This window comes from Podarcis pityusensis (assembly GCF_964106645.2).
Source record: "Podarcis pityusensis genome assembly, chromosome: 9".
Taxonomy (NCBI): Eukaryota; Metazoa; Chordata; class Lepidosauria; order Squamata; family Lacertidae; genus Podarcis; species Podarcis pityusensis.
The window spans coordinates 75,123,247-75,144,403 of record NC_138034.1 but is presented as its reverse complement, the minus strand read 5'-3'; the positions used below and the strand labels follow the sequence as shown (position 1 = coordinate 75,144,403).

The 21,157-nt window shown below is 43.5% G+C and overlaps 1 protein-coding gene across 8 annotated transcripts; it reads right to left on the bottom strand.

Annotated features, from left to right (window-relative positions):
• Positions 1–928: 928 nt before the first annotated feature.
• On the bottom strand, positions 929–20,484 carry LOC308485337 (CD209 antigen-like protein D). 8 transcript variants are annotated; one of them, XM_081021090.1, is made up of 10 exons: positions 20,376–20,429; positions 19,044–19,143; positions 18,286–18,432; positions 17,705–17,815; positions 16,814–16,924; positions 15,118–15,216; positions 14,045–14,164; positions 6,538–6,689; positions 5,356–5,465; positions 929–1,300 (listed from the first exon to the last, which is right to left on the bottom strand). In XM_081021090.1, the coding sequence occupies exons 3-10, from the start codon at positions 18,401–18,403 to the stop codon at positions 1,150–1,152; spliced, it is 972 nt and encodes a 323-aa protein (XP_080877216.1). In that variant the 5' UTR covers positions 18,404–18,432; positions 19,044–19,143; positions 20,376–20,429; the 3' UTR covers positions 929–1,149. The 8 variants fall into 8 exon arrangements, 7 of the variants coding, with proteins under 7 accessions (XP_080877216.1, XP_080877214.1, XP_080877218.1 ...); XR_013990479.1 differs by lacking the exon at positions 19,044–19,143 and having other exon boundaries at positions 14,045–14,177; positions 20,376–20,484; XM_081021088.1 differs by lacking the exon at positions 19,044–19,143 and having other exon boundaries at positions 20,376–20,484.
• Between the last annotated feature and the right edge of the window lie 673 nt (positions 20,485–21,157).

The following is a 21,157-nucleotide window of genomic DNA, read 5'->3' as shown; positions in this document are numbered from 1 at the left end:
ACATACAGGAATCTTTCTTTGTGTGTGAGTTACTTTTGCTTTTAGCTGTTGAGCCAGAGAGGATGTCCGCTAGTCCTCCGGGCTGATTTATGATGTTTTTCTGTACCTAATTAAAGCCTTCTTAGATAGCAAGAAGCCTGCGAACAGACTTTGATTTATCACCCACACAAGGCACTAACCGCTGCTGCGAAACTCTGATTGGAGCCAGGAAGAAAGCTTAAGGCTCACATTTGGCACAGGGAACTGTGCCGGACACCATTACATCTGGACATACGTTTCCAGAATGTGTGTCAGAGTGTCCAGACAGGCTTGGTGAAGTTGCAGTACTTCCCAAGCCAGAAGAACCTGGCAGATGGGTTCACAAAACCTTTGAGCTTCCAGCGTCATGGGGAGTTCTGTGAAGGTTTGGTTTTGGGGTAAGTGGTGATACTTACAAGCCCCCAGCAGCGCAGGACAAGAGGGAGTGTGAGGGGAATCAGAGCTTACAGGGTTAAAAACTCAGAGTCCTAGTGTCATCCTGCCTGTTCTGGGGAGGAGCTTTCTCCACTTCTGGAGAACCTGGTTTCTTTGTTCTGTCTGACTTTCAGTTTTGTCTGGCACAGAGGATGTTTTTCGTGCCAGACACTGGCTGATTTATTACTGCTGTAAATAAACGCTGATAGAGTAGAATGTTAGCTCTATATGAGAGTAAGGGTGCCAGAATTTCCAGTGATGAAGCCAAAGTTGTATTTGTGATTAGTCTGCTAGAAGGGGACACCAAAGGTTAGGTGGCTCCCATGCTCATTGCCTGGCATGCAGGGTTGTCCTTCTGTGCCTTGTAAGGTAGTGGCGATGGAAATCAGAAGGGGCAATGGGGCATCAAACACATAGAGTAAGGAAACAAATATTGGTATGCATTGCAAATAAATACATTAAACAGAAAACAGGCTATGACTGGACCCTTCCATTCTCTATTTTTGTAGCCATCTACATTTGAGCTTGCAGAATAAGGTCTTTTCAAGGTGTTTTTGAGGGATGATGCCAAAGAGTCCTAGAATCTAGATGGCAGAGTGTTGATTGTGCATTAAAACAGCAGGGTGGGGTGATCTCTTGGTTTTGCTTTTGTGTAGTGATCATGAGATCCAGTTTCGTTCATCTTAAAGTGTCTTCTTAGAGCCAAGCATCATCTGGCACCTTCTTACAAATATACGGCATTTGTAGATGACATTCTAATGCCATCCAGCAAGTATCAATGCAATCAAAGGTCATTGCAGTGCAGTCATGGTTGAATTCATCATGTAGCGAATAATAAATCCAGTACCTGAAAAGAAAAGAGCAGCACTGATCAATCAAGATTGGATGTCTACTTCCTCACCCACTCCCCGTGCCTTCTACCATTAAAAAGAGGTTCAGCTCTTTCTCTCTTAACATCCACCCACAATAGGAATGGATTTTTCTCCCCAGATTTTAGAATTCTAACCAAATTTTTAAAAAATCTGTGGGTCAAGACTGTCTCTTTTCTTTTTATATGAAGTGATTTCTCATAGGAAACTACAAAATAGTGAGGGAGTCACTTTGGAAGGCTCAGTGGTACACACAAGAACTGTCAGTCAGTTTAGTTTGGGCAGTATCCAATGCAGTACTTCTGCTATTGCCAGGATTTCCATTTCTGCAACAGAACTGGCCCTCTCTCCTCTCCATATACACCCACATCCTCCTCAGATCTGCTCTGGACCCTTGTGAGTGATGAGAGATCCTTACTCTCTCATAGCAGAGTTAGCACAGTAGTGACTGTTCTGGGCATATTAAAACCTTGTTAGATTTGCATCCGCCTTCATCCACCTCATCTCACATCCATCACCCACCCCATGAATGAGTATAGCAATGACACTATACAGAAACAAAAATAGCTATGTCCTCAAATGAATTACAAAATATAATCTATAACCACAAAGCCATTATACAGTTGTCTGAAATGATATGATATCTCTCACATATATATCTTATCTAAATCTTACATGCTGATTCTACGTTTACTCTAATCAATTATCCATAGTTGATAAAGATATCACCCTAGCCCCACACTTATTGTCAATTCTGGTAAGGCCTTGCATTCTCCAGTGTCCATTGTGTACTGAATCAAGTCCCACTACACAGCACTAAAATTCTGTGATAAATGTATTCTATAAATCCCTCTTTTTTAAAGCTCTCTATGAATCTATTAAATTGAAATTACTAGTAATGGTGTAGTAGGTTTTTTTTTTACTCCCATGAGATGTTTGGGTGAGATCTGCCCTTTGATCAAGTCTAAGATCACATACAGCAGTGGTTCCCAATTGGTGGTCCATGGACCACCCACCCAGGGGCTTCTTGGTGCCATTCAAATAACAAAAACTGCCACAGAGATATTAAATTGTTCAAATGTAGGGTGGCCCATGGCTTGGCTTTTGAAAAACAAGGGGTCTGCAGTATTTAGCTAACTGGGAACCACTGGCATACAGGGTTTAAGTTCCCAGCTAGTATTATACAACTCCACTGCCCGTTTGTAAAGTTTACTCAATACTTTCGCCAAAAAGGATTAGTGGTTGGTATTGGGTGCAACCTTCTTCATGGGTCATTGCCTTGTTGTGGAAAAGGGGCTTGAATAACTCAGTGAAGCTATGAGCTATTCCATGCAGTGCCACCAAAGACGGACAGGTCATAGTGGAGAGTTTTGAGTAAACGTGATCCACCTGGAGCAGGAACCGGCAAGCCACTCCAGTATCCCTGCCAAGAAAACTTCATGGACAAAAACAACAGGCATATAAAAGTTATGACGCTGGAAGGTGATCCCCTCAGGTCAGAAGGGGTCCAACATGCTACTGAGGAAGAGTGGAGGACAAGTACAAGTAGATTCAGAGCTGATGAAGCAGCTGGGCCAAAGCCAAAATGCCACTCAGTTGTGGTTGTGCCTGAAAGTGAAAGGAAAGTGAAGAATGCTGTAAAGAAAAATATTGCATAGGAACCTGGAATGTAAGATCCACGAACCATGGTAAGTTGGATGTGGTCAAAAATGAGATGGCAAGAATAAATATTGACATCCTGGGCATCAGTGAACTAAAATGGACAGGAAAGGGCGAATTCAGTTCAGATGATCATCAGATCTACTACTGTGGACAAGACTCCCATAGAAGTGGCTCTATGAGTGGCCCTCATAGTCAACAAAAGAGTGGCAAAAGCTGTACTGGGATTCAATCTCAAAAATGATAGAATGATCTCGATACGAATCCAAGGCACACCTTTTAACATCACAGTAATCTAAGTTTATGCACCAACTACCGGTGCTGAAGAAACTGAAAGTGATCATTTCTATGAAGACTTACAACACCTTCTAGAAATGACATCAAAGAAGGATGTTCTTATTATAGGGAATTGGAATGCTAAAGTAGGGAGTCAAGAGATAAAAGGAACAGCTGACAAGTTTGGCCTTGGAGTTCAAAATGAAACAGGGCAAAGACTAATAGAGTTCCATCAAGAGAACAAGCTGGTCATCACAAACACTCTTTTCCAACAACACAGGAGACGACTCTACACATGGACATTACCAGATGGGCAGCATTGAAATCAGATTGATCATATTCTTTGCAGCCAAAGTTGGAGAATCTCTATGTGGGCCAAGAACTACATTTAGAACTGAACATGGAACAACTGATTGGTTCAAAATTGGGAAAGGAGTATGACAAGGCTGTATATTGTCTCCCTGTTTATTTAACTTATATGCAGAATTCATCATGTGAAAGGCTGGACTGGATGAATCCCAAGCCGGAATTAAGATTGCTGGAAGAAATATCAACAATCTCAGATATGCAGATGACACAACTCTGATGACAGAAATGAGGAGGAATTAAAGAACCTCTTAATGAGGGTGAAAGAGGAGAGCACAAAATATGGTCTGAAGCTCAACATCAAAAAACCGAAGATCATGGCCACTGGTCCCATCACCTCCTGGCAAGTAGAAAGGGAAGAAATGGAGGCAGTGAGAGATTTTACTTTCTTGGGCTCCATGATCACTGCAGATGGTGACAGCAGTAACAAAATTAAAAGAGGCCTGCTTCTTGGGAGAAAAGCGATGACAAACCTAGACAGCATCTTAAAAAGAAGAGACATCACCTGCTGACAAAGGTCTGTATAGTTAAAGCTATGGTTTTCTCAACAGTGATGTATGGAAGTGAGAGCTGGTCCATAAAGAAGGCTGAATTATGGTATCGGAGGAGACTCTTGAGAGTCCCATGGACTGCAAGAAGATCAAACCTATCCATTCTGAAGGAAATCAGCCCTGAGTGCTCACTGGAAGGACAGATTGTGAAGCTGAGGCCACCTCATGAGAAGAGAAGACTCCCTGGAAAAGATCATGATGTTGGGAAAGATGGAGGGCACAAGGAAAAGGGGACGACAGCGGACGAGATGGTTGGACAGTTTTCTTGAAGCTACTTATATGAGTTTGACCAAACTGTGGGAGGCAGTGGAATACAGGAGTGCCTGGCATGCTCTGGTCCATGGGGTCATGAAGAGTCGGACACGACTAAACAACTAAACAACAACAACATTGGGAGATTTTGATCTAGGAGACCTTGCCAAATTTAAAGCAGCCCTCTGTTAATCCAGTCTTGGTAAAAAATGCCAGACCAGTTCGCTCTTCTACTACCAAGCTGTGGATGAGTGAGATCTTACTCTGACCTTGTACATCCATCAACATAGGTTGAAAAGAGTTGTTAGATACTTAAAGGAAACCTTGAACTGTCTTAAACTGCCAGCTGACAGCAAAAACAATTAGGAATCTGTCAGGGCTTCTTCAGTTGTGATCCCTGCTCTGCAGGGGTTGGACTAGATGACCCTTGGTGTCTCATCCAACTCTAAATTTCTATGTGTCTATGATTCTATCCAAGAGAGTGACATGAACTACCCTCTCTTACACACTTACTTCATCTGCTACTATTATTTTAGGTTTGAGATTGCTGGTTATTCAGATTGTTTAGCAGATAACAGCAGAAATACTTTCCTAAAGAGAGTGTTGCTCAGCTTTAGGTCCCTACAAGTCCTTTTGAAGCTGAGCTAATCAGCACAAACCATTTAAAAAGATGCCTTCTTCCTCTTCTGAATTACCACATTCATTAGGTTAGAGAAGCAGGAAGAGGAGCCTTCCTGCCTCTCCAACCTAGTGAGAAGCAGCAGTCACTCACCTGGACAATGATGTGGAGGAGTACATATGCAGATCTTTGGTAGTAGAGAATATTACATGACAAAATATATTTGGAGAGGGAAAGGATCAATTATGTAAACAGAATCTGCAACTTTTTGGAATGCATGCCACTAACAAATATTTCTTCAAAAACTTACTCGTCTTCAGGTAGCCTCCCTGACAGCCATTTCCATTCCAAATCCTTGTCTTTAAAAAGTCCAATCCAAAAAAACTTTCTACGACCTTTTACTTGATGGTTTATAAAAAACTAGAGTAGGAGTGGAGAGAAAAAAAAACAGAAAATCTTCAGTAGGAATGAGGAGCATCCCAAAACCTTTCTAGACAATTTCCCTTTCTTGGGGAGACTATAATCCTTTGCAGACATTGAACAGACATAAAACAAAAACATTTCAAAAGGAGCAGGTGTCACAATTGAAGACCCAATCCATATTTTTTTGGGAAGCAATGATCAAAATTATACATAGTATTCCAAGTATGGTTGCATCAAGTACTAAGAATAATTTTGTATGGAGGATGCACTATTGTCCCCCTGATCCAAACTATGATGATGCTTATGATTGATAAACTCAAGGAAGTATTCCAAAGATGAAATATTGTAGTGAAGGGTAACTTCACCTGCCCTCACCAATACTGGCTACATATGTCTTCCAGTCATGACACAGAGTTAAAATTTCCAGATACTATAAATGACTTTGCCATAGAACAGTTCATTTTGAAACCAGGAGGGCAGTGACCTGTGTAGCAAATACTCAAATTTGGTACCCATGCTTGTTTGTTGGTTCCAGAGACACTGGAATCAGTCTGGTTGTGGTATGCTTGATGGGCTGATGGTGGGGTCTCAGCCATGTCTGGGCTCTGCAGCACCCCAGTAGCCCCTCTGCCTGGGCTAAGGGGCTGGGAGAGGGATATACCTTCAAGCTCCTCTAGAGTCATCCCCATGATACTCTCATGCCTGAAGGTTAGGGTGGTGAGGGAAGCCTTTTTTCTAAGCACTCAGTACATCTCAAAGAGCAGAGGAAGAATCTACAGGAAATCCAAGGGATAGATTCCCCTCAGGTATCTACTCCTCCTCTTCATTCAAGACCTCCTTCCTGACTGCCAGGTTCAGGCTATTAGAGTTCAGCGGTTCTAAGAAACCTTAGTTAGCCCCAGATGGTAGCAGCTGGTCCCTGCCCCACCCACCCCTTAGCTTGACTGATGGAGTTGCTGTCTTGGCTGCATATAGGTGTATTGGAACTTCTTAATTGGATAGTGATGATAGGATCCCTTTGACTCAAGGAGATCCCCTACCTTTTTCAATACTTGGCTTTGATGCTCACCTGTTCTTCCACTGTTTCTATAGAAATGAGCTTGGCGCCTTCCCTCTCACACTTTTTTTGGGAATCCATCCATGAGCGTAGCTCAGCAGAAAACAGATAGAATGCATTTGAAAATATAACCCAGCCATCTTTCAAGTTTCTAGTAAGGATGTCTTTGAGTTAAGCCAGAGGACGAGACGAAGAGAAAAAGAAAACAAGATAGGGAATTTAAGGGGAACAAACTTGTATTTCTGTGCAGATTTCAATTATTTTTGTTAAGTTCATTTCTGTGGCCACATGATAACATATACTCATCTAGGAAGCTCAAAAAGATTAAAATAAGAGCAACGTTAACTCTTCAACCACTTTATGATGCTGCAGTAAATACCCGGTGGGAGGGGCATAGCTGGAACAGGGAGCACAGTGAAGAACCTTTCATTTGAGGGAATAGACAAAAGATGCAAGTCCCCTCACAGGCCTTATCTGAACCCCAGGGGCCTCACCCACTTGTTTCCACCTGGATACTTAGGGCACAATTAGGGCAGACGTTGTAGCCTTATTAGACTTTACCGATTGGTGGGCTCTGCGTTGCTCCCGGACGGGAGGAAGGAAGTCAAATGACACCGAGGGTTGGTTCAGAAAAAGAGTTCTTTATTTCTGCTCTCCGGAACAGCAGAAAGGCACATTCCAAAGAAATGAGAGATTTCATGCAGTATTGATATCCTCCAGGAACCCTCTCCCCCTTCCCCAGGAATCCAAGCACGTCAGCTTGTACACGCAGGTTGACATCACAGATGTTCCTGCTCTGGTTACTCTTAACCATAAAAGGGTTTTCCTTCCTGTACTTCTGACCATAAAAGGATATTCCTGTTCTTATACTCTTATCTTGGAGCAAGAGGTCACCAACTCCAAGAACACACTCTGGCACTGTTCCCTGACTAGGTCTGTGCGTCAGAGTGTGTCCAGGACGTAAGATAAAACCTAGATGTGTCATCCGTGTTCTACTGAACAGCCAAGGTCATCCTTGCCGTCACAAACTGATAAAGGAGAGGGCTCTGAGCACTTGTTTACACAGCCATGCTTTTGTTTATACATTGAGCTCAGAGCTCAAGTTAATGGATTTTAGCTAAGGAAAAATAGGGATTTTGGTGCAGTTTCAAACTGCCTGCACAGTCAGTTTTGGGTTTGGGAAACCCATTCCTTCAACGTGAAGGTTGGGAAGGGGGAGTAGCTGTGGTTTATCAAAATTCTCTTTCTCTCTCCAGGCTCTCTGTTCAGTTGTGGAGGGGAAAGGGGACTCTAGAGTGTGTTGTTGATATTGGGCAACTGGGACAGATGAGGGATTCTGCTGGTTTACCACCCGCTTTGCTGCCTAGCTGTCTCCCTGCCTGAGCTGGCAGGATGAATCCAGTGAGCTTCCAAATGACTCTGGGGGATTTTCCAGCTGATCTGACTGGTGCTCCTGCTGAGCTTTGACCAAGCTCTGGCACAACCGACTACTGTTGTTGTTTTTGTTTAGCCGTTTAGTCATGTCCGACTCTTTGTGACCCCATGGACCAGAGCATGCCAGGCACTCCTGTCCTCCACTGCCTCCCGCAGTTTGGTCAAACTCATGCTGGTCGCTTCGAGAACACTGTCCAACCATCTCGTCCTCTGTCGTCCCCTTCTCCTTGTGCCCTCCATCTTTCCCAACATCAGGGTCTTTTCCAGGGAGTCTTCTCTATTGGAGCCTCAACTTCAGTACTACTACTACTACTACTACTACTTCATTTACATGCTTTTTTGTTTTCCCTAGCCACTCTGGGTGACTTCCAACAAATTAAAACACAATTGTACACAAAACATTAAAAACTTATCTGAACAAGGCTACCTTCAGATGTCTTCTGAAAGTCAGGTAGTTGTTTATTTCCTTGACATCTGGTGGGAGGGAGTGCCACAGTGTGGGCACAGCTACCCAGAAGGCCCTCTGACTTGGCTTGGACCATTGACACAATTGGCCCTGAGTGCCCTCTCCCGCTTCATGCAGCCTGTTTTGCCCCCTGGTATACTGCAGAGGTTAGGGTGAAGAAAGAAGCTGGGAGATGGCTTGAACGCGTGTGGAAGAAACTCTGGTTGAATGCAATCGACTACTAGTAAGGGCTCATCCTTGAACCTAACAAGTGGCAGTAAAGGCTACAAAGAAGGCTTGCTTTGCTTCCTCCATTGTGCCATCCAGCAGAGCTTTCCCAGGTAGTGCAGGCCCTGCTACAGTCTGGCCTGATGGAGATGGTAGAACTGAAAGCAGCTTTCTGTGACTTGTTTGCAAAGCATTTGGAGGATAAAATTGCTTGCATCTTGACCCTTCTATTACAGCAGATGAATCTCGAAGGGTGTCCAGAGCAGAGTCTGTTTCCATTGTGATGGCTGTGTTTCAGTCAGTATGGTTCAAGAATGCGAACAAGGTGCTTGGATCGGTCAGGAAAACCACTTGCACTCTGGCCCCTGCCCCTTGTGGCTGATACAAACTAGCAGGGAGGGTACAGCTTTTTTAAAGTCACTATCTTCTTGATTCCTGAGTCTGCCAGTCACTTTTGTCTTTTCAGGATAGTCCAGCATAGTTTGTGATTCTTCCTTGCTCGGAACTGTTGCTTCTTTTCATCTTTGGGCTAGTGGCATCCTTGCAGCAGTTGTCGCATACAGAAACAATCCTTTCTGGTCTTTTGGAATATCAGAACCTGTGATTCCTAACAGAAATGCTTCTGGTTTTCTAACAAATGTTACTTTAAACATTTTTTTCCAATTCATTATATATTATTATATATTCATTATATATCACTTCCCAGAAAGACTTTGTTATCTTGCATGACCACCACATATGATAAAAGCTACCCTCCTTCTCTTTACATTTCCAACAAATTTTAGAGCTTGTTCTATCCATTTCGGATAACTTAGTAGGATACCACCAACACATCATTTTCATATAATTTTCTTACATCGTACAACATGCTGTGAATTTCAAATCTGTTTTCCATAGCCTCTCCCAATCTGCTATTTGCATGTTATGCCCTAAGTCCTTTGCCCAGTTTATCATAACCTATTTAACCTGTTCGTCCTTTGTATGCCCTTCTAGGAGCAGGTTATACATTTTGGAAAGATGTTTTAGTACTATTTTCTAAAAGTTCTTTTTGGAATCTTGATATCATATCACTAAAAGCTCTCTTGAAGATATCATTCACTTGCAAATACTATAGCCAATCTGTTGCTAGTTCTCTCATCTCTTAAAAATCTTTTAATTTTAAATGATTTTCTACTTCAGTTTACAATTATCTATGGCTCTTATGCTCACTTTTCTCAAAGATATTGCTTCCAAAGGGAAAATCCACCAGGGTGTTTTTTTCCTCAAACAGATTTTTATACTTTTCCCATACGCTGAAAATCAATTTTCTTATTATATGATTCTGAAATGCTTTATGAACCTTTGCTTTTTCATACCATATGTAAGCATGCCATCCAAATCTATTATCTAGAATAGATAATAAATCTAAATCTAGAATGTCTGCACTTTTCAGCGTGATCCAGCATCCTGGAGCCAGCAGAAACAGGATGCTTCGTAATAGAATTTCAGATCCAGCAGGGAGAAACCTCCTCTCTCTCTTGCATCTGTTAATAATTTATATTTTATCCTTCGTTTCTTCCCTTGCCAGATAAACCTGGAAATGTCCTTTTGCCATTGCTCGAAGTATCCGACACTGCCTATTACTGGGGCCGATTGAAATAAGAATAACATTTTTGGTAGTACATTCATTTTTTCAAAGATATTCTTCCCCAAAATGATAAGTTCATTCTTCCCTATAACTCTAAGTCTTTCTTTTATTTCTTTCATTCCTTCTCATAATTGTCCTTATATAAATTAGTATTCTTAGCTGTTAACAAAACTCCTAGATATTTTCCTTTTTTATGTATAACTAAATCTGTTTTCTGTTGTAAATCTTTTTTTCTTTCTCCATCATATTTTTAACCAAAACCACCAACAGTCTAATCGACAAGTCCTAGGCTCCGTTGTTTAACCCACAGCGCCACCTGCGTCCCTTCGTCTTATTTAAATTTAATTTAGAACCTGTGACCTGCCCAAATTCCCGTATCTTTTCTAAAACTTTTGGTAGAGTATCTTTAAAGTAAAGATACTTCCTGGGCAAGGGTCTTGAGTAGGTAGTCGTGGACCAGATCCGGGTGCTCTTGGAGGTAACTGATTTTCTAGATCCATTTCAATCAGGGTTTAGGTCTGATTTTGGCATAATTTCTTTAAAGGCAATCATTTTTCCCAACGTCAAAGAAAAAGAGGGGAAATGGCATTATACAACTCTCATGAAATGTGTGTTTGGTGCTGACCATCCTTCACTTGTTTTTATGTATAAGTGACGCAATCTGCATTTGTTCCCCTTCTCTGCTTTCGCATCTAAAGCTTTATAAACTATTTTATAATCACTTTACCTATTATGTATTCAGTGTTCTGTGCTTGCCTGAATTTGAATATGAACTAAGGATTCTGAGCCACTGTGTTCTGATTCAATACATGATATCCAATCACGCCACTCCTTTCTCCCACACAAGGCTGCAATCATGGAGCACCTGCACTGGCTTTTGGACAAGAAATCTCCTTGGATCTGGGGCCATGCTCAGAATGCTGCTTTCAATGCTGTCAAACACCTGCACTCCTCTGACAGTGTCCTTACCCATTTTGATGAGACCAAGCCCGTTGTGCTTGCCTGTGATGCCTCTCCATATGGAATTGGCGCAGTCCTCAGCCACCAGTTGCCAAATGGTTGGGAGGCCCCCAATGCATTCTACTCCAGAACTTAGTCATCTACAGAATGCAATTGCACCCAAATCAAAATGGAGGCCCTTGCTATTGTGGCAGAAGTGAAGAAGTTCCATGACTACATCTATGGCCACCACTTCACGATCATGACTGACCACAAGCCTTTGCTGGGCCTTTGTGCTCCTGCATGGCAGACGCCCCAGATCCTGTCCCTGAGGATGCTAAGGTGGTCCATCTTTCTCAAGGCATATGACTATGTGCTGCACCACCACCATGGCAAGAGTCTTTGCCACACAGATGCCCTAAGCTACCTGCCTTTGCCAGGCATAGACTCCGACCCATCTCCAGTCCTCAGTGTGATGCTGCTAGAGACTCTGCCCCAGCTGCCGCTCCATGCCACGAATGTCGCCACACACTTGGTGAAGCGTCGCGCCACCTCTCGAGTCCTCAACTGGGTGTGGAGGGGGTTGCTAGTGGGTTGCCTTGATGCAGAATTCTCCCCATTTGTCTCCCAGCAATATAAGTTGTCAATCCACAAGGGATGCCTTTTGTGGGGAAACCGGGTCATGATCCCTGCTAAGCTGTGGACCAAAGTGCTGGAGGCTCTCCATGTGAGTCACCCAGGCATTGTCCATATGAAAGCTCTGGCCAGTAGCTACATCTGGTGGCCAGGCATTGATTCTGCAGTAGAAGAGTGGGTCCAGCACTGTCAGTCTTAACCAGACATGCCTCAGGCCCCAATCCGACAGTAGGAGATAACACACACACCATGGTCAAGACTCCGGATTAATTTTGCTGGCCCATATCAAGGTCAGACATTCTTCATCATTGTGGACTCCTTGTCAAAGTGGCTCAAGGTGGTGGCAGTGTCAGCAATGACCTCCAGGATTGTCATCTGGGCCCTGCTGCAGGTCTTTCTTCACCCTACACGGCCTGCCAGACAACATCATGTCTGATCATGGAGTACAGTTCATGTCAGCCAAGTTACAGAAGTTCATGGCCTACGACCTAATCCGGCATGTCACAGCAGCACCGTTCTACCCATCAACGAATGGGCAATCTTAGAGAATGATGAGGACCATCACGAAATCCTTCGACTGGATTGCCCAGGGGGCTGGAACAATTGCCTAGTGGATTTCCTGCTACAGCAGCACATTCAAACTCTGCATTGAATAGTTGAAGCCCAGCAGAGCTCCTTATGAACTCGAAACTGGCATTACTCCTGGATTGGTTGCACCCTAATCTGGCATCTGATCGACCTCTTGGCTGAGAGGCTCCAGCGGCCCCCAGTTCCTTCGCCCCTGATGACCCTGTCTACATCCAGAACTATGGGGATTGTCCTGCCTTGCTCTCCACCGCTGTTACCAGGGCACTGGGCCAGGCTCCTACAAGGCTGCCACACCAGATGCTCAGGTCCACTGCCAGCATGTGGACCAAACACCCCACCATCTGGCTGATGCCCCAGCTCCAGTCACTGCTCCCACACCTGAGCACAGGGACAAGGTGAACGATCAGCCTGGCTCACAGACTGATGCACCCGATGAGAACCCTGCGGCCCAGGGTAGGGCTGAGGAATGGGGTCCCAACACTGCACCACCAGACAGCGCAGAGTCAATGACATCAGTGACACCCACGACAACAGCTGCAGCTTCCTTGGCATCCCCAAGAACCCAAGGCAATCAGCTTCACCACTCCCAGAGGGTGAGGCACTGCCCTCACCACTTTGATGACTATGTGTGTTGACGGGGATACGGTTTTGTGCCTGAGAGGAAGGGGTGTTATGTATTCAGTGGTCTGTGTCTGCCTTAGCTTGAGTCTGCACTAAGGATTCTGAGCCGCTGGGTTCTGATTAAATACATGATATCCAATCACAGGACATTTCAGGATTTGGGCTATTGCGATTGGCCCTTAAACTCTCAGTTATGATTCTCAGCTTGGGAGTTTAGGCAGACAAGCACAATGAGAGTGGGAGTGGCCTAGGCTTTCAGAAATGTCTGTAAGCATTTGCTTTGCCCCTGTTGTCCAGTTCTGTTAGTTCAATAAAAGGTTCTTGCTGTTATCACTGGGTCTTGCTTGGTGGGAACCCACCTAAAATTCATTACCTATTTAGGTAGTGTTTCCAGTGAAGGAGAGCCCACCTTACATACCTGTGCAGATAAATGGAGGACCCTATCCTGACCTAGCTTTGGCGGTCTGAGTACTTGCTGTGGCAACAGATCAGGCCCGTGGGTAGAGAGAGGGTTGCTATTGTCCACAGGTATTCTAATGAGCCACATGCCAATGAGCCAATTCACTATGTGAGGGGGCTTGAGGGCTCCTTTCTGATGATGGGCTTGTGCAACTGGGGAGAAATTTTGCTGTTGCACCAACCACCCCACTTCCCAGCAGTCTCTCTGAACAAGTTGGTGGAAGTTGCCTCGGGAGTGCTATTCAAGAATCTGTCTCCCATGGGTGAATATAATAAAGGACAGGTCATTTAGCTGACCTGTTTTGATTGTCTCTTCTATAGCAAAGAATGGCAGTCTTTTCTTTCCTCACCATAGAAGCTAAATCAATTCAGCAGATCAGGAGAGTTGAACTGGATTTCTCTGATGTTTCCCTAGGGTGGCCAAGTGCAAAGAAGGGCACCACTCTGCTCTGGTAGTAAGAGTTTTCACACCTTTCAGCTGGTGCAGACTCAGGGCAGGTTCCCACTGTGCTACAATTCTTCAGCATCATAGGGTAGCTTACCAATTTCCTTTTGCAGTTGATCATTTCTTTTGGCAAGATACCGCATTTCCTCTGATAAGTTTTGAGCTGCAGCGAGTATTTGGAAGTCTAAAGGTTTGAAACAGTTTAAGGCAGGAGTATCTGAAATAACAATCTGCAAATATTAAGAAACCATTTTCAAACATTTTGGAACACTCTAGCCTGAATCAAGAAGCAGAGCTCCAGGATGGGGTTCTTATGAATATGGGGACAGACTTGATTCTCTGTGGCTGAGATCACCAATGAAAAGCCTCAGAAGAATCCTGCAGCTGGATCAGACCAAAGACCCATGCAATCCACTATCCTATTCTCATATTGAAACTGGCTCACGAAGTATCTCTAATCTTCCTCTCCTATGTCCTCCTTTTCTGCTGGGAATCACAGGGTCACAAAACAATTCCAAAACTCTGGGCTGGAGCCGCCCAGAGTGGCTGGGGAGACTCAGCCAGATGGGCGGGGTATAAATAATAAATTATTATTATTATTATTATTCCCGCCTCGAGTCCCACAGTAAAGCCAAATATACAAAGATTACTTTACGGTTTTCAATTATGCTTTCTGAAATCTAAGAAAATACAGGCACCCAAACTCTTTTTTGATGAATATTGAGTTGCATTCCACAGAGAACTAAGCAGGACGTTACGTCACTGCAAGGATTTCTCCTTGTGCAATGCAATCTTCAGTCCCTTTCCCTCTCTTTGCATCTGTTCTGAAGTTTCCCCCACTTTGGTGGCAGCTTTGGTGATGGCATGCAGGGAGAAGTGGGGGCAAAGTTTCCTTGTGCCAGTGCTAAAATCTTGCAGTAGCACAAACATTGTGAATTGCAGTTTGATGGGGAAGGACAGCAATTCTAGTGGGGAGATGTGAGAATCACAACCATCTGCTTTTCTTCCTGCTGAGCAATGAAACCGTGATAAACTCTATTGGGTGATGAGTTTCCTTGAATATGTGTTTTGCTCACACAATATGAATCCCAAAGTGAACTAAAGGAATTGGAGTTTGTTTAAACTAAACACGTTCTAGCAAAAGTGAGGATTTGTATATAAAATGCTTACCATCCTTGTCCTTATAGTTTGAATCAACCCCAACAACAATGTTTCGAATCATGTTCATTGCCATTTCAATCTCCACTCTTTTTTTCATTTCCTTCTGATCTAAGGAGGAGGTAGGTAGAAAAGAAATGAAGAAACTGTTTTCTAGCTTACTAGTCTGATGAGCTGGGGGAGGGGATACTTGGTGTCAAACTGCTTTTAATATTGAATTTTAAATAATGACTTGTAACATGTTCCAGGACCTTAGGGAGAAGGCTGAATAAAAAATCAAATCAACAAAAACATAAATTTAGACCTTTATACTTTATACTTTAGACCTTTATACTTTCCAGACTTTAGCTTACAAAGTTTTTGCTTCAATCTATTTACAAAAAACGGGAGGCGGACTTCCTGTTTAGAGCCTTCCCGCTTCAGTGCCAAATTACAATGTTTCTTAATCCAATTTTCCGTTCTACTCACGGATACTTATTTAGAGTCCAATTGTCCACAGGAAAAAGTCAGCGCTCTCCGGCAACGGCTGTGCGGCTTCACTCCGTAAAAATAGCGGTTGATTCAAAACACCGCGCCACTCACCCCACATCGCTTCGGATCCCCGAAAAAGGGTTTCCCTGCGAGTAGGGGAGGCGCTCCTGGTGTCAGCCGAATTCCACGTTCCCAGGCTTCCTCCGCCTGGGATTTTTAGAGGGTCTCCGCCCTCGCCGTGGCGGCAAGACCCGATTTTCACGGAGCGGGTTCCTCTTGGTCAGAGGAACTCCGCCATTGCCGATGGCGCTAACCCGGAGGTCCGAGTTCTATTAATATTTTCTGCTCACAGCCCTTATATTGGTGTTTCCTATGCCTTGATTGTGGCTGCCCTGCTGGTCTGAAGTCCGGTTTCCATTTGGCCTGTTGCTTCTGTCATCAGATGGTTGGCCTTCCTTTGAAAGCTTTAGATTTTTTGTTGTCTAGATACATCTGTCCTCTTTGTCCTGCACACTTGCATTTGCCAAGCTGCCTCATGCCCTGCCATATGCTCAAAATATGCAAATTCCTAGATAATTTGGTTCACTCCACCCCAAGCTTTGCTTACTTGGAGTGCCCTTTAAAAATGAATTCGCTTGGCAAATAGGTCATGTGTTTATTTATCCAGTGCTATTTTTCTGGAGAAAGAGGTGCCAAACTCACATTGAATATCTCCCTTGTTCTCTTAGATTGGCAACAGAGCCATCCTGAGAGGGGCTGGAACTGAGTCCTGATGAATTCCGATTGAAAAAAGCCCTGCACATATCTTGATATTTATGTAGGATGTGGATTCACCCACTTTGGCCATGGCCTTATCCTCTGCAGCCTGTTGTCCCCAAGCACTTTCCTTCAAGAGACTGGAGCCCTAGCAGAGGGCAGGATGGAGAGGACCAAGAATGAGGTCTCTCTTCCAGCAAATGAGGATTAGTTGGGAAAGGAGCAGAGAATGGCAACTGGGAAAGGGAATTGTCCAGGGTGTTCCAGGGACTTGTGTTAGCCTATACTTCCGTTCCAAGTGCTGGAACTAACGTATTCAGGGAGAACAAAACAGTGACATTGCTCTCAATGGGTGACAGCTGTAACTCCCTCCATGAAATCAAAGAGGGATCAAAGGGATAAATGGAAGGTGGATCCTGCCATTTGGCATTGAAGGAAAACCCGTGATATTAATTGCAAAGTATGCTAATTATGTACTTACATAGAAGGAAAATCAGCAGTGTCATGGCAGCGAGGATGAAAATCTCAAGTACGACAAATCTTTCACCCGTTGGAGATGTGATGAAAGCAACCATGCTCTGAAAACCAGATGCTTGAAGAAAGAAAATTCTGCTTTAACCATCAGTAACCAACATACCACTTCCAGCCCAGGAAAAAGGGGTTCCATATGCTGTGGCAGCCATCAGCCAGAGACAGTCCATTGTTCAGGGGGTGGGCACTTGGGAGAATAAGCAGGTGGAGGAAGCAAAGCGAGACGGCTTGCTGCTTGAGGAAACTTTTCTGACCAATTTCTGGATCAGAAAACAGTAGCCTTTGTTACTAAAGGACTTTCTGCTCCCCAAACAAATGACAAGATGCTCCCTCTGTACACATAATGCCACATACAGAAGCTGGGCTTTACTGGCCATTGGCTGATGTTTCGATGCTGCTGATGGGGCAGCAGACTAACTGAGGAGGTGCAGCGCAGCTTGTGTGGTCTACCCATCTCTGTCCACCCCAGCACCTGCTACCTGAGGCAACTGCCTCATTCTGCCTAAGCAAAGAATGGGCTGAATCCTGGGGTTTCTACGGGGCTTCGTGGATCTCTGGCACCCAAAGAGCTTTGTGTGCTTTTCTCTGCACTCCTCCCTAGCACAACCTGACTGGTTCCACTCCCTGCCTGTCCCTCCATCAACTTCCCTTTCCCATGCATTCCTCTACTTTATGAGAAACCTCATTCTGAAGAAGTGTGCATGCACACGAAAGCTTATACCAAGAACTAACTTAGTTGGTCTTTAAGGTGCTACAGGAAAGAATTTTTTACTTCGACTATGGCAGACCAACACGGCTACCCATCTGTAACTCATTCCATATGACTGTGCTATATACAGACCACCAGTTTCATCTGCTGCTGCTGCTGTTGCTGAATCCTTTCTGGGTGCTTCATTATTTATGGACTCTGCACCCTTTTCGGGTGTTGGCGTCTCCACCCTTTCAGTTTTGTCTGTGAAACAAAAAGCCATTATAACATGGAGGATAAGAGTTTCAATACATTGGTTGGAGCATAAGTCTCTCGTCAAGTATGATAGTTCACAATGTTCACTTTTGTTGTCCTGCACTTAACGCCCTATTACAAGAATATATGGTAATTTTTAAAGTAGATACACATGTAGAAATGTAAATGTTTGCATTATTATAAAAGATGCAGCAGGAAATGACTGACAATAGGACCCACAAAGGCGAGGGGAGAAGTCCAGGAGATTCTCTGGAATCTTGTTTTTATATTGTATATTGATATGTGACTGTAAAATTTTAATTTGCAAAACCAAATAAATAAATTTTTAAAAACCCCAAAAAAGACTTTGGAGACCACAAGTTGGACCTGGAAAAGAAGCAGACGGAAGCTGTGCATTTCTTGTGCATCCCTCTACTTTATGAGAAACCTCATCCCATATGACTGTGCTGTATACAGACCATCAGTTATAGTTGCAGGTGGTTCTGCCTCCGCTGGGGCTTCTGCTGGTGCTGTACGCTTTGTGGGTTTTTTGGGCTTTGTGGGCTTTGCAGGCTTTGCGGGTTCTGGCTTCTCCATCCTCTCAGTTTTGTCTGTGAAGCAACAATCTAGAATCAGATAAAAACAAATGGAGAATAAGACTATGAGCACATTAGGTAGAAAGCGGCTTCTATCACTATTAGACAATCCTTTCCCATGAAGACATTGTTGAGTCCAACATAATTGAATCGTCTCTCTCTTTTCCTTTTGCTGGATCAATCTCAGTTTTAAACCAAAAGAATGTTCCATATGGATTCCAAGGCACTTAAATTTTTTTTTTAAGTAATATAGCACATTCTCATTTTGCATCCTATTCCTCTCTAAACTCTTGGACATCTAGTTTACAGGACTCCAGTAAGATGTTCACCATTTAATAGATAGTGTGGGATCTATTAGGGAAGTTTTTAATGTGTGGTGTTTTATTTTGTTTATTTTGTTTTTAATCTGCTGGCATCCGCCCAGAAAGTTGCTGGGGAAACCCAGCCAGATGGGCGGGGTATAAATAGTAAATTGTTATCATTATCATTATCATTATCATTTGAGGTCTTCAGATGTTCCTGGGTGCCAATTCCCTCCGTCACAGGCATCATGGTCAATGGTTGGGGATGACAGAAGTTGTAGACCAATAACATCCTCCCCATCCTTGATGGAAGGTGTATGCATTTAATTATATAACTGCCTCCTGATCATCAGAAAAGATGGAGTACTAGATCTGGTCTCAGTTGGATGCATGTAAATCCAATTGAGTCTAGCAAGACTTTGGAGACCATGAGTTGGACCTGGAAAAGAAGCAGAGGGGAAGCTGTTACCCAGGCTCCCCAAGTGTGCCATTTTGTTTTCTTTTTGTGAAACCCAGCCTGACATCTGATGCTATGCCTTAAAGAAAGAAAGAGGGATGTTGTCTAATCCCATTTCAAAGCCATCTGAGCTAGCAGTCCTTGATATGCTAGTAAATGGGTTTTTCCAAAGAATTGTATTTTCTGGATCATGATCTGGATCTGGATTGACAAACTGGGCCCATGAATCAGAGCAGGGCACCTGTATTGCCAGGGAATAAAGCAGAATGTGGTGCTCCTGGTTTGCAATGTAGCTGGAGCTTTAATATAAGGAACCTGGCTGTTGGAGAAGAAGTGAAAGGAACTTCATGGCTTGGCCAGCTATCAAACACTTGACTGCATAGGGGAAGGAAGGAGGAAGCAGTTGTCTGGGAACAAGGAAAGTAACCTTACTTTGACCAAACCACAGAGATAAAGAATGCAAATGAAGGCTCTCATGCCCACGTGCGTCGACTCCCAGGCCAGATCAAAGGATGGGAGTGAAATTACATCAGGAATTACATCTGTTGCCAGCTTGGCATGAGAACTTCACTATGGACTATATAAGGGCCAGCAGCTGAAGGGGACAGGGAGATCTTGATACACTGTTCTATACTACATGCCAGAATGTGAAGAGAATGACCACCTGCCAGCCTGAAGTGTCCCAGATAAACCTTCCAAATCTTCATTGGCTGGGGAGACACAAAGAACTGAACCTATGCTATCTGTAATATCATTATTGTTGCCTAAGACATTCTGCTTATTGGTTATATTGCTAGCTTTATAGTTTATTCTAGTCACTGTTGGCTTTATATTAGACTCTATTCTACGTTGCTGATCAATTTCTTTTCTAATGTTTACCAATTAATTGATGTTTTTCTTTACCTAAGAGTCTCCGTCCAGTGGAATCCAAAGAACCTCTTGCTTGCCTGGTGGTTGCTATTGGCCAAACAGCCAGTAATACAGTAATACAACTGGTAACACAGTACCTGTACACAGCCCTAGAATGTTCCACCACTCAGTTTCATTGGATGACCCTGAGGTCTAGTATTTAAAAGAGAAAAACCATCTGTAGTTTATAAACGCTCCCTATCATTTTCCCTCTTGGTGACCTTTGGCCCTGGAATGAGTCCCTGCAAATATCAAAGCTTGTAAGGAAAGTGTTCCACCCCTCAGACCTCTTTCTGTTTGGATACCTTGGTGTTGTCATGAAACAATCTTTTCCCTAATTTCTTCTTAAGGTTGTTTCATCCTCCCACTGGCTAAGAACCACCTCCCTTGTGATGTCAGGCATTCCAGAACTCCTCCCATTTAGGCTATACCATTTCCTGATTGGCTGCTCATCACATCCAATCAGCATTCCACATCAAGCATAAACCCAGGCAAATGTTGGTTTCAGAGTTGATATCCTACTTATTTTTTTCAAAAGTTATTAGTTTTATTTTTTATTTAGGCTGGGTACATACTTTACCTTCAAAGCATATTCCCCAGAAGAATCCTTACTCCTCATAAACTCTGCTAGTAATATTGGAAAGCTTCCTGTCTCAACACTTGTACCAGGAAATATGGCAAAGCGCATTAGTGTAAATCTTCATTTGAAAAGTTAAAGCACAAAGAAAAGGAACAGAAGCAGTGAAATTTCAATATGTTTGGTCTACATTTATTGAATGCGTCATCATCAAAACATATATGCCACCAGTGCTATTTTTCCACACTCAAAGGGTATTGCAACCTACCATGAACACCTCCCTTGCTCTCTTACAATGGTGTCCACCTGAGAGGTGTCAGAACTGAGTTCCAGTGAGTTCCAGATGCAAAAAAGCCCTGCATGCAACTGACCTTCAACCAATGGCAATTCATCGAGAACTGTACTTGGAAAGAAGGATAGATCTGCACAAACTCTGAATTGGACTCTGATAAGCTTCATATGCTAGAAATCCCTCATAACTACGTACCCTTGTTTCTCTTGTTGTTTGTT

Excerpts from the sequence above, each read along its gene's own strand:
- LOC308485337 (XM_081021088.1), bottom strand. The coding sequence starts at position 18,403 with ATGGAGAAGCCAGAACCCGCAAAGCCTGCAAAGCCCACAAAGCCCAAA. Across the intron at positions 6,690-14,044 it reads TCAACTGCAAAAGGAAATTG|ACATCCTTACTAGAAACTTG; the intron begins GTAAGCTACCCT and ends CTTAACTCAAAG. Across the intron at positions 1,301-5,355 it reads GGGAGGCTACCTGAAGACGA|GTACTGGATTTATTATTCGC; the intron begins GTAAGTTTTTGA and ends TTTTCTTTTCAG.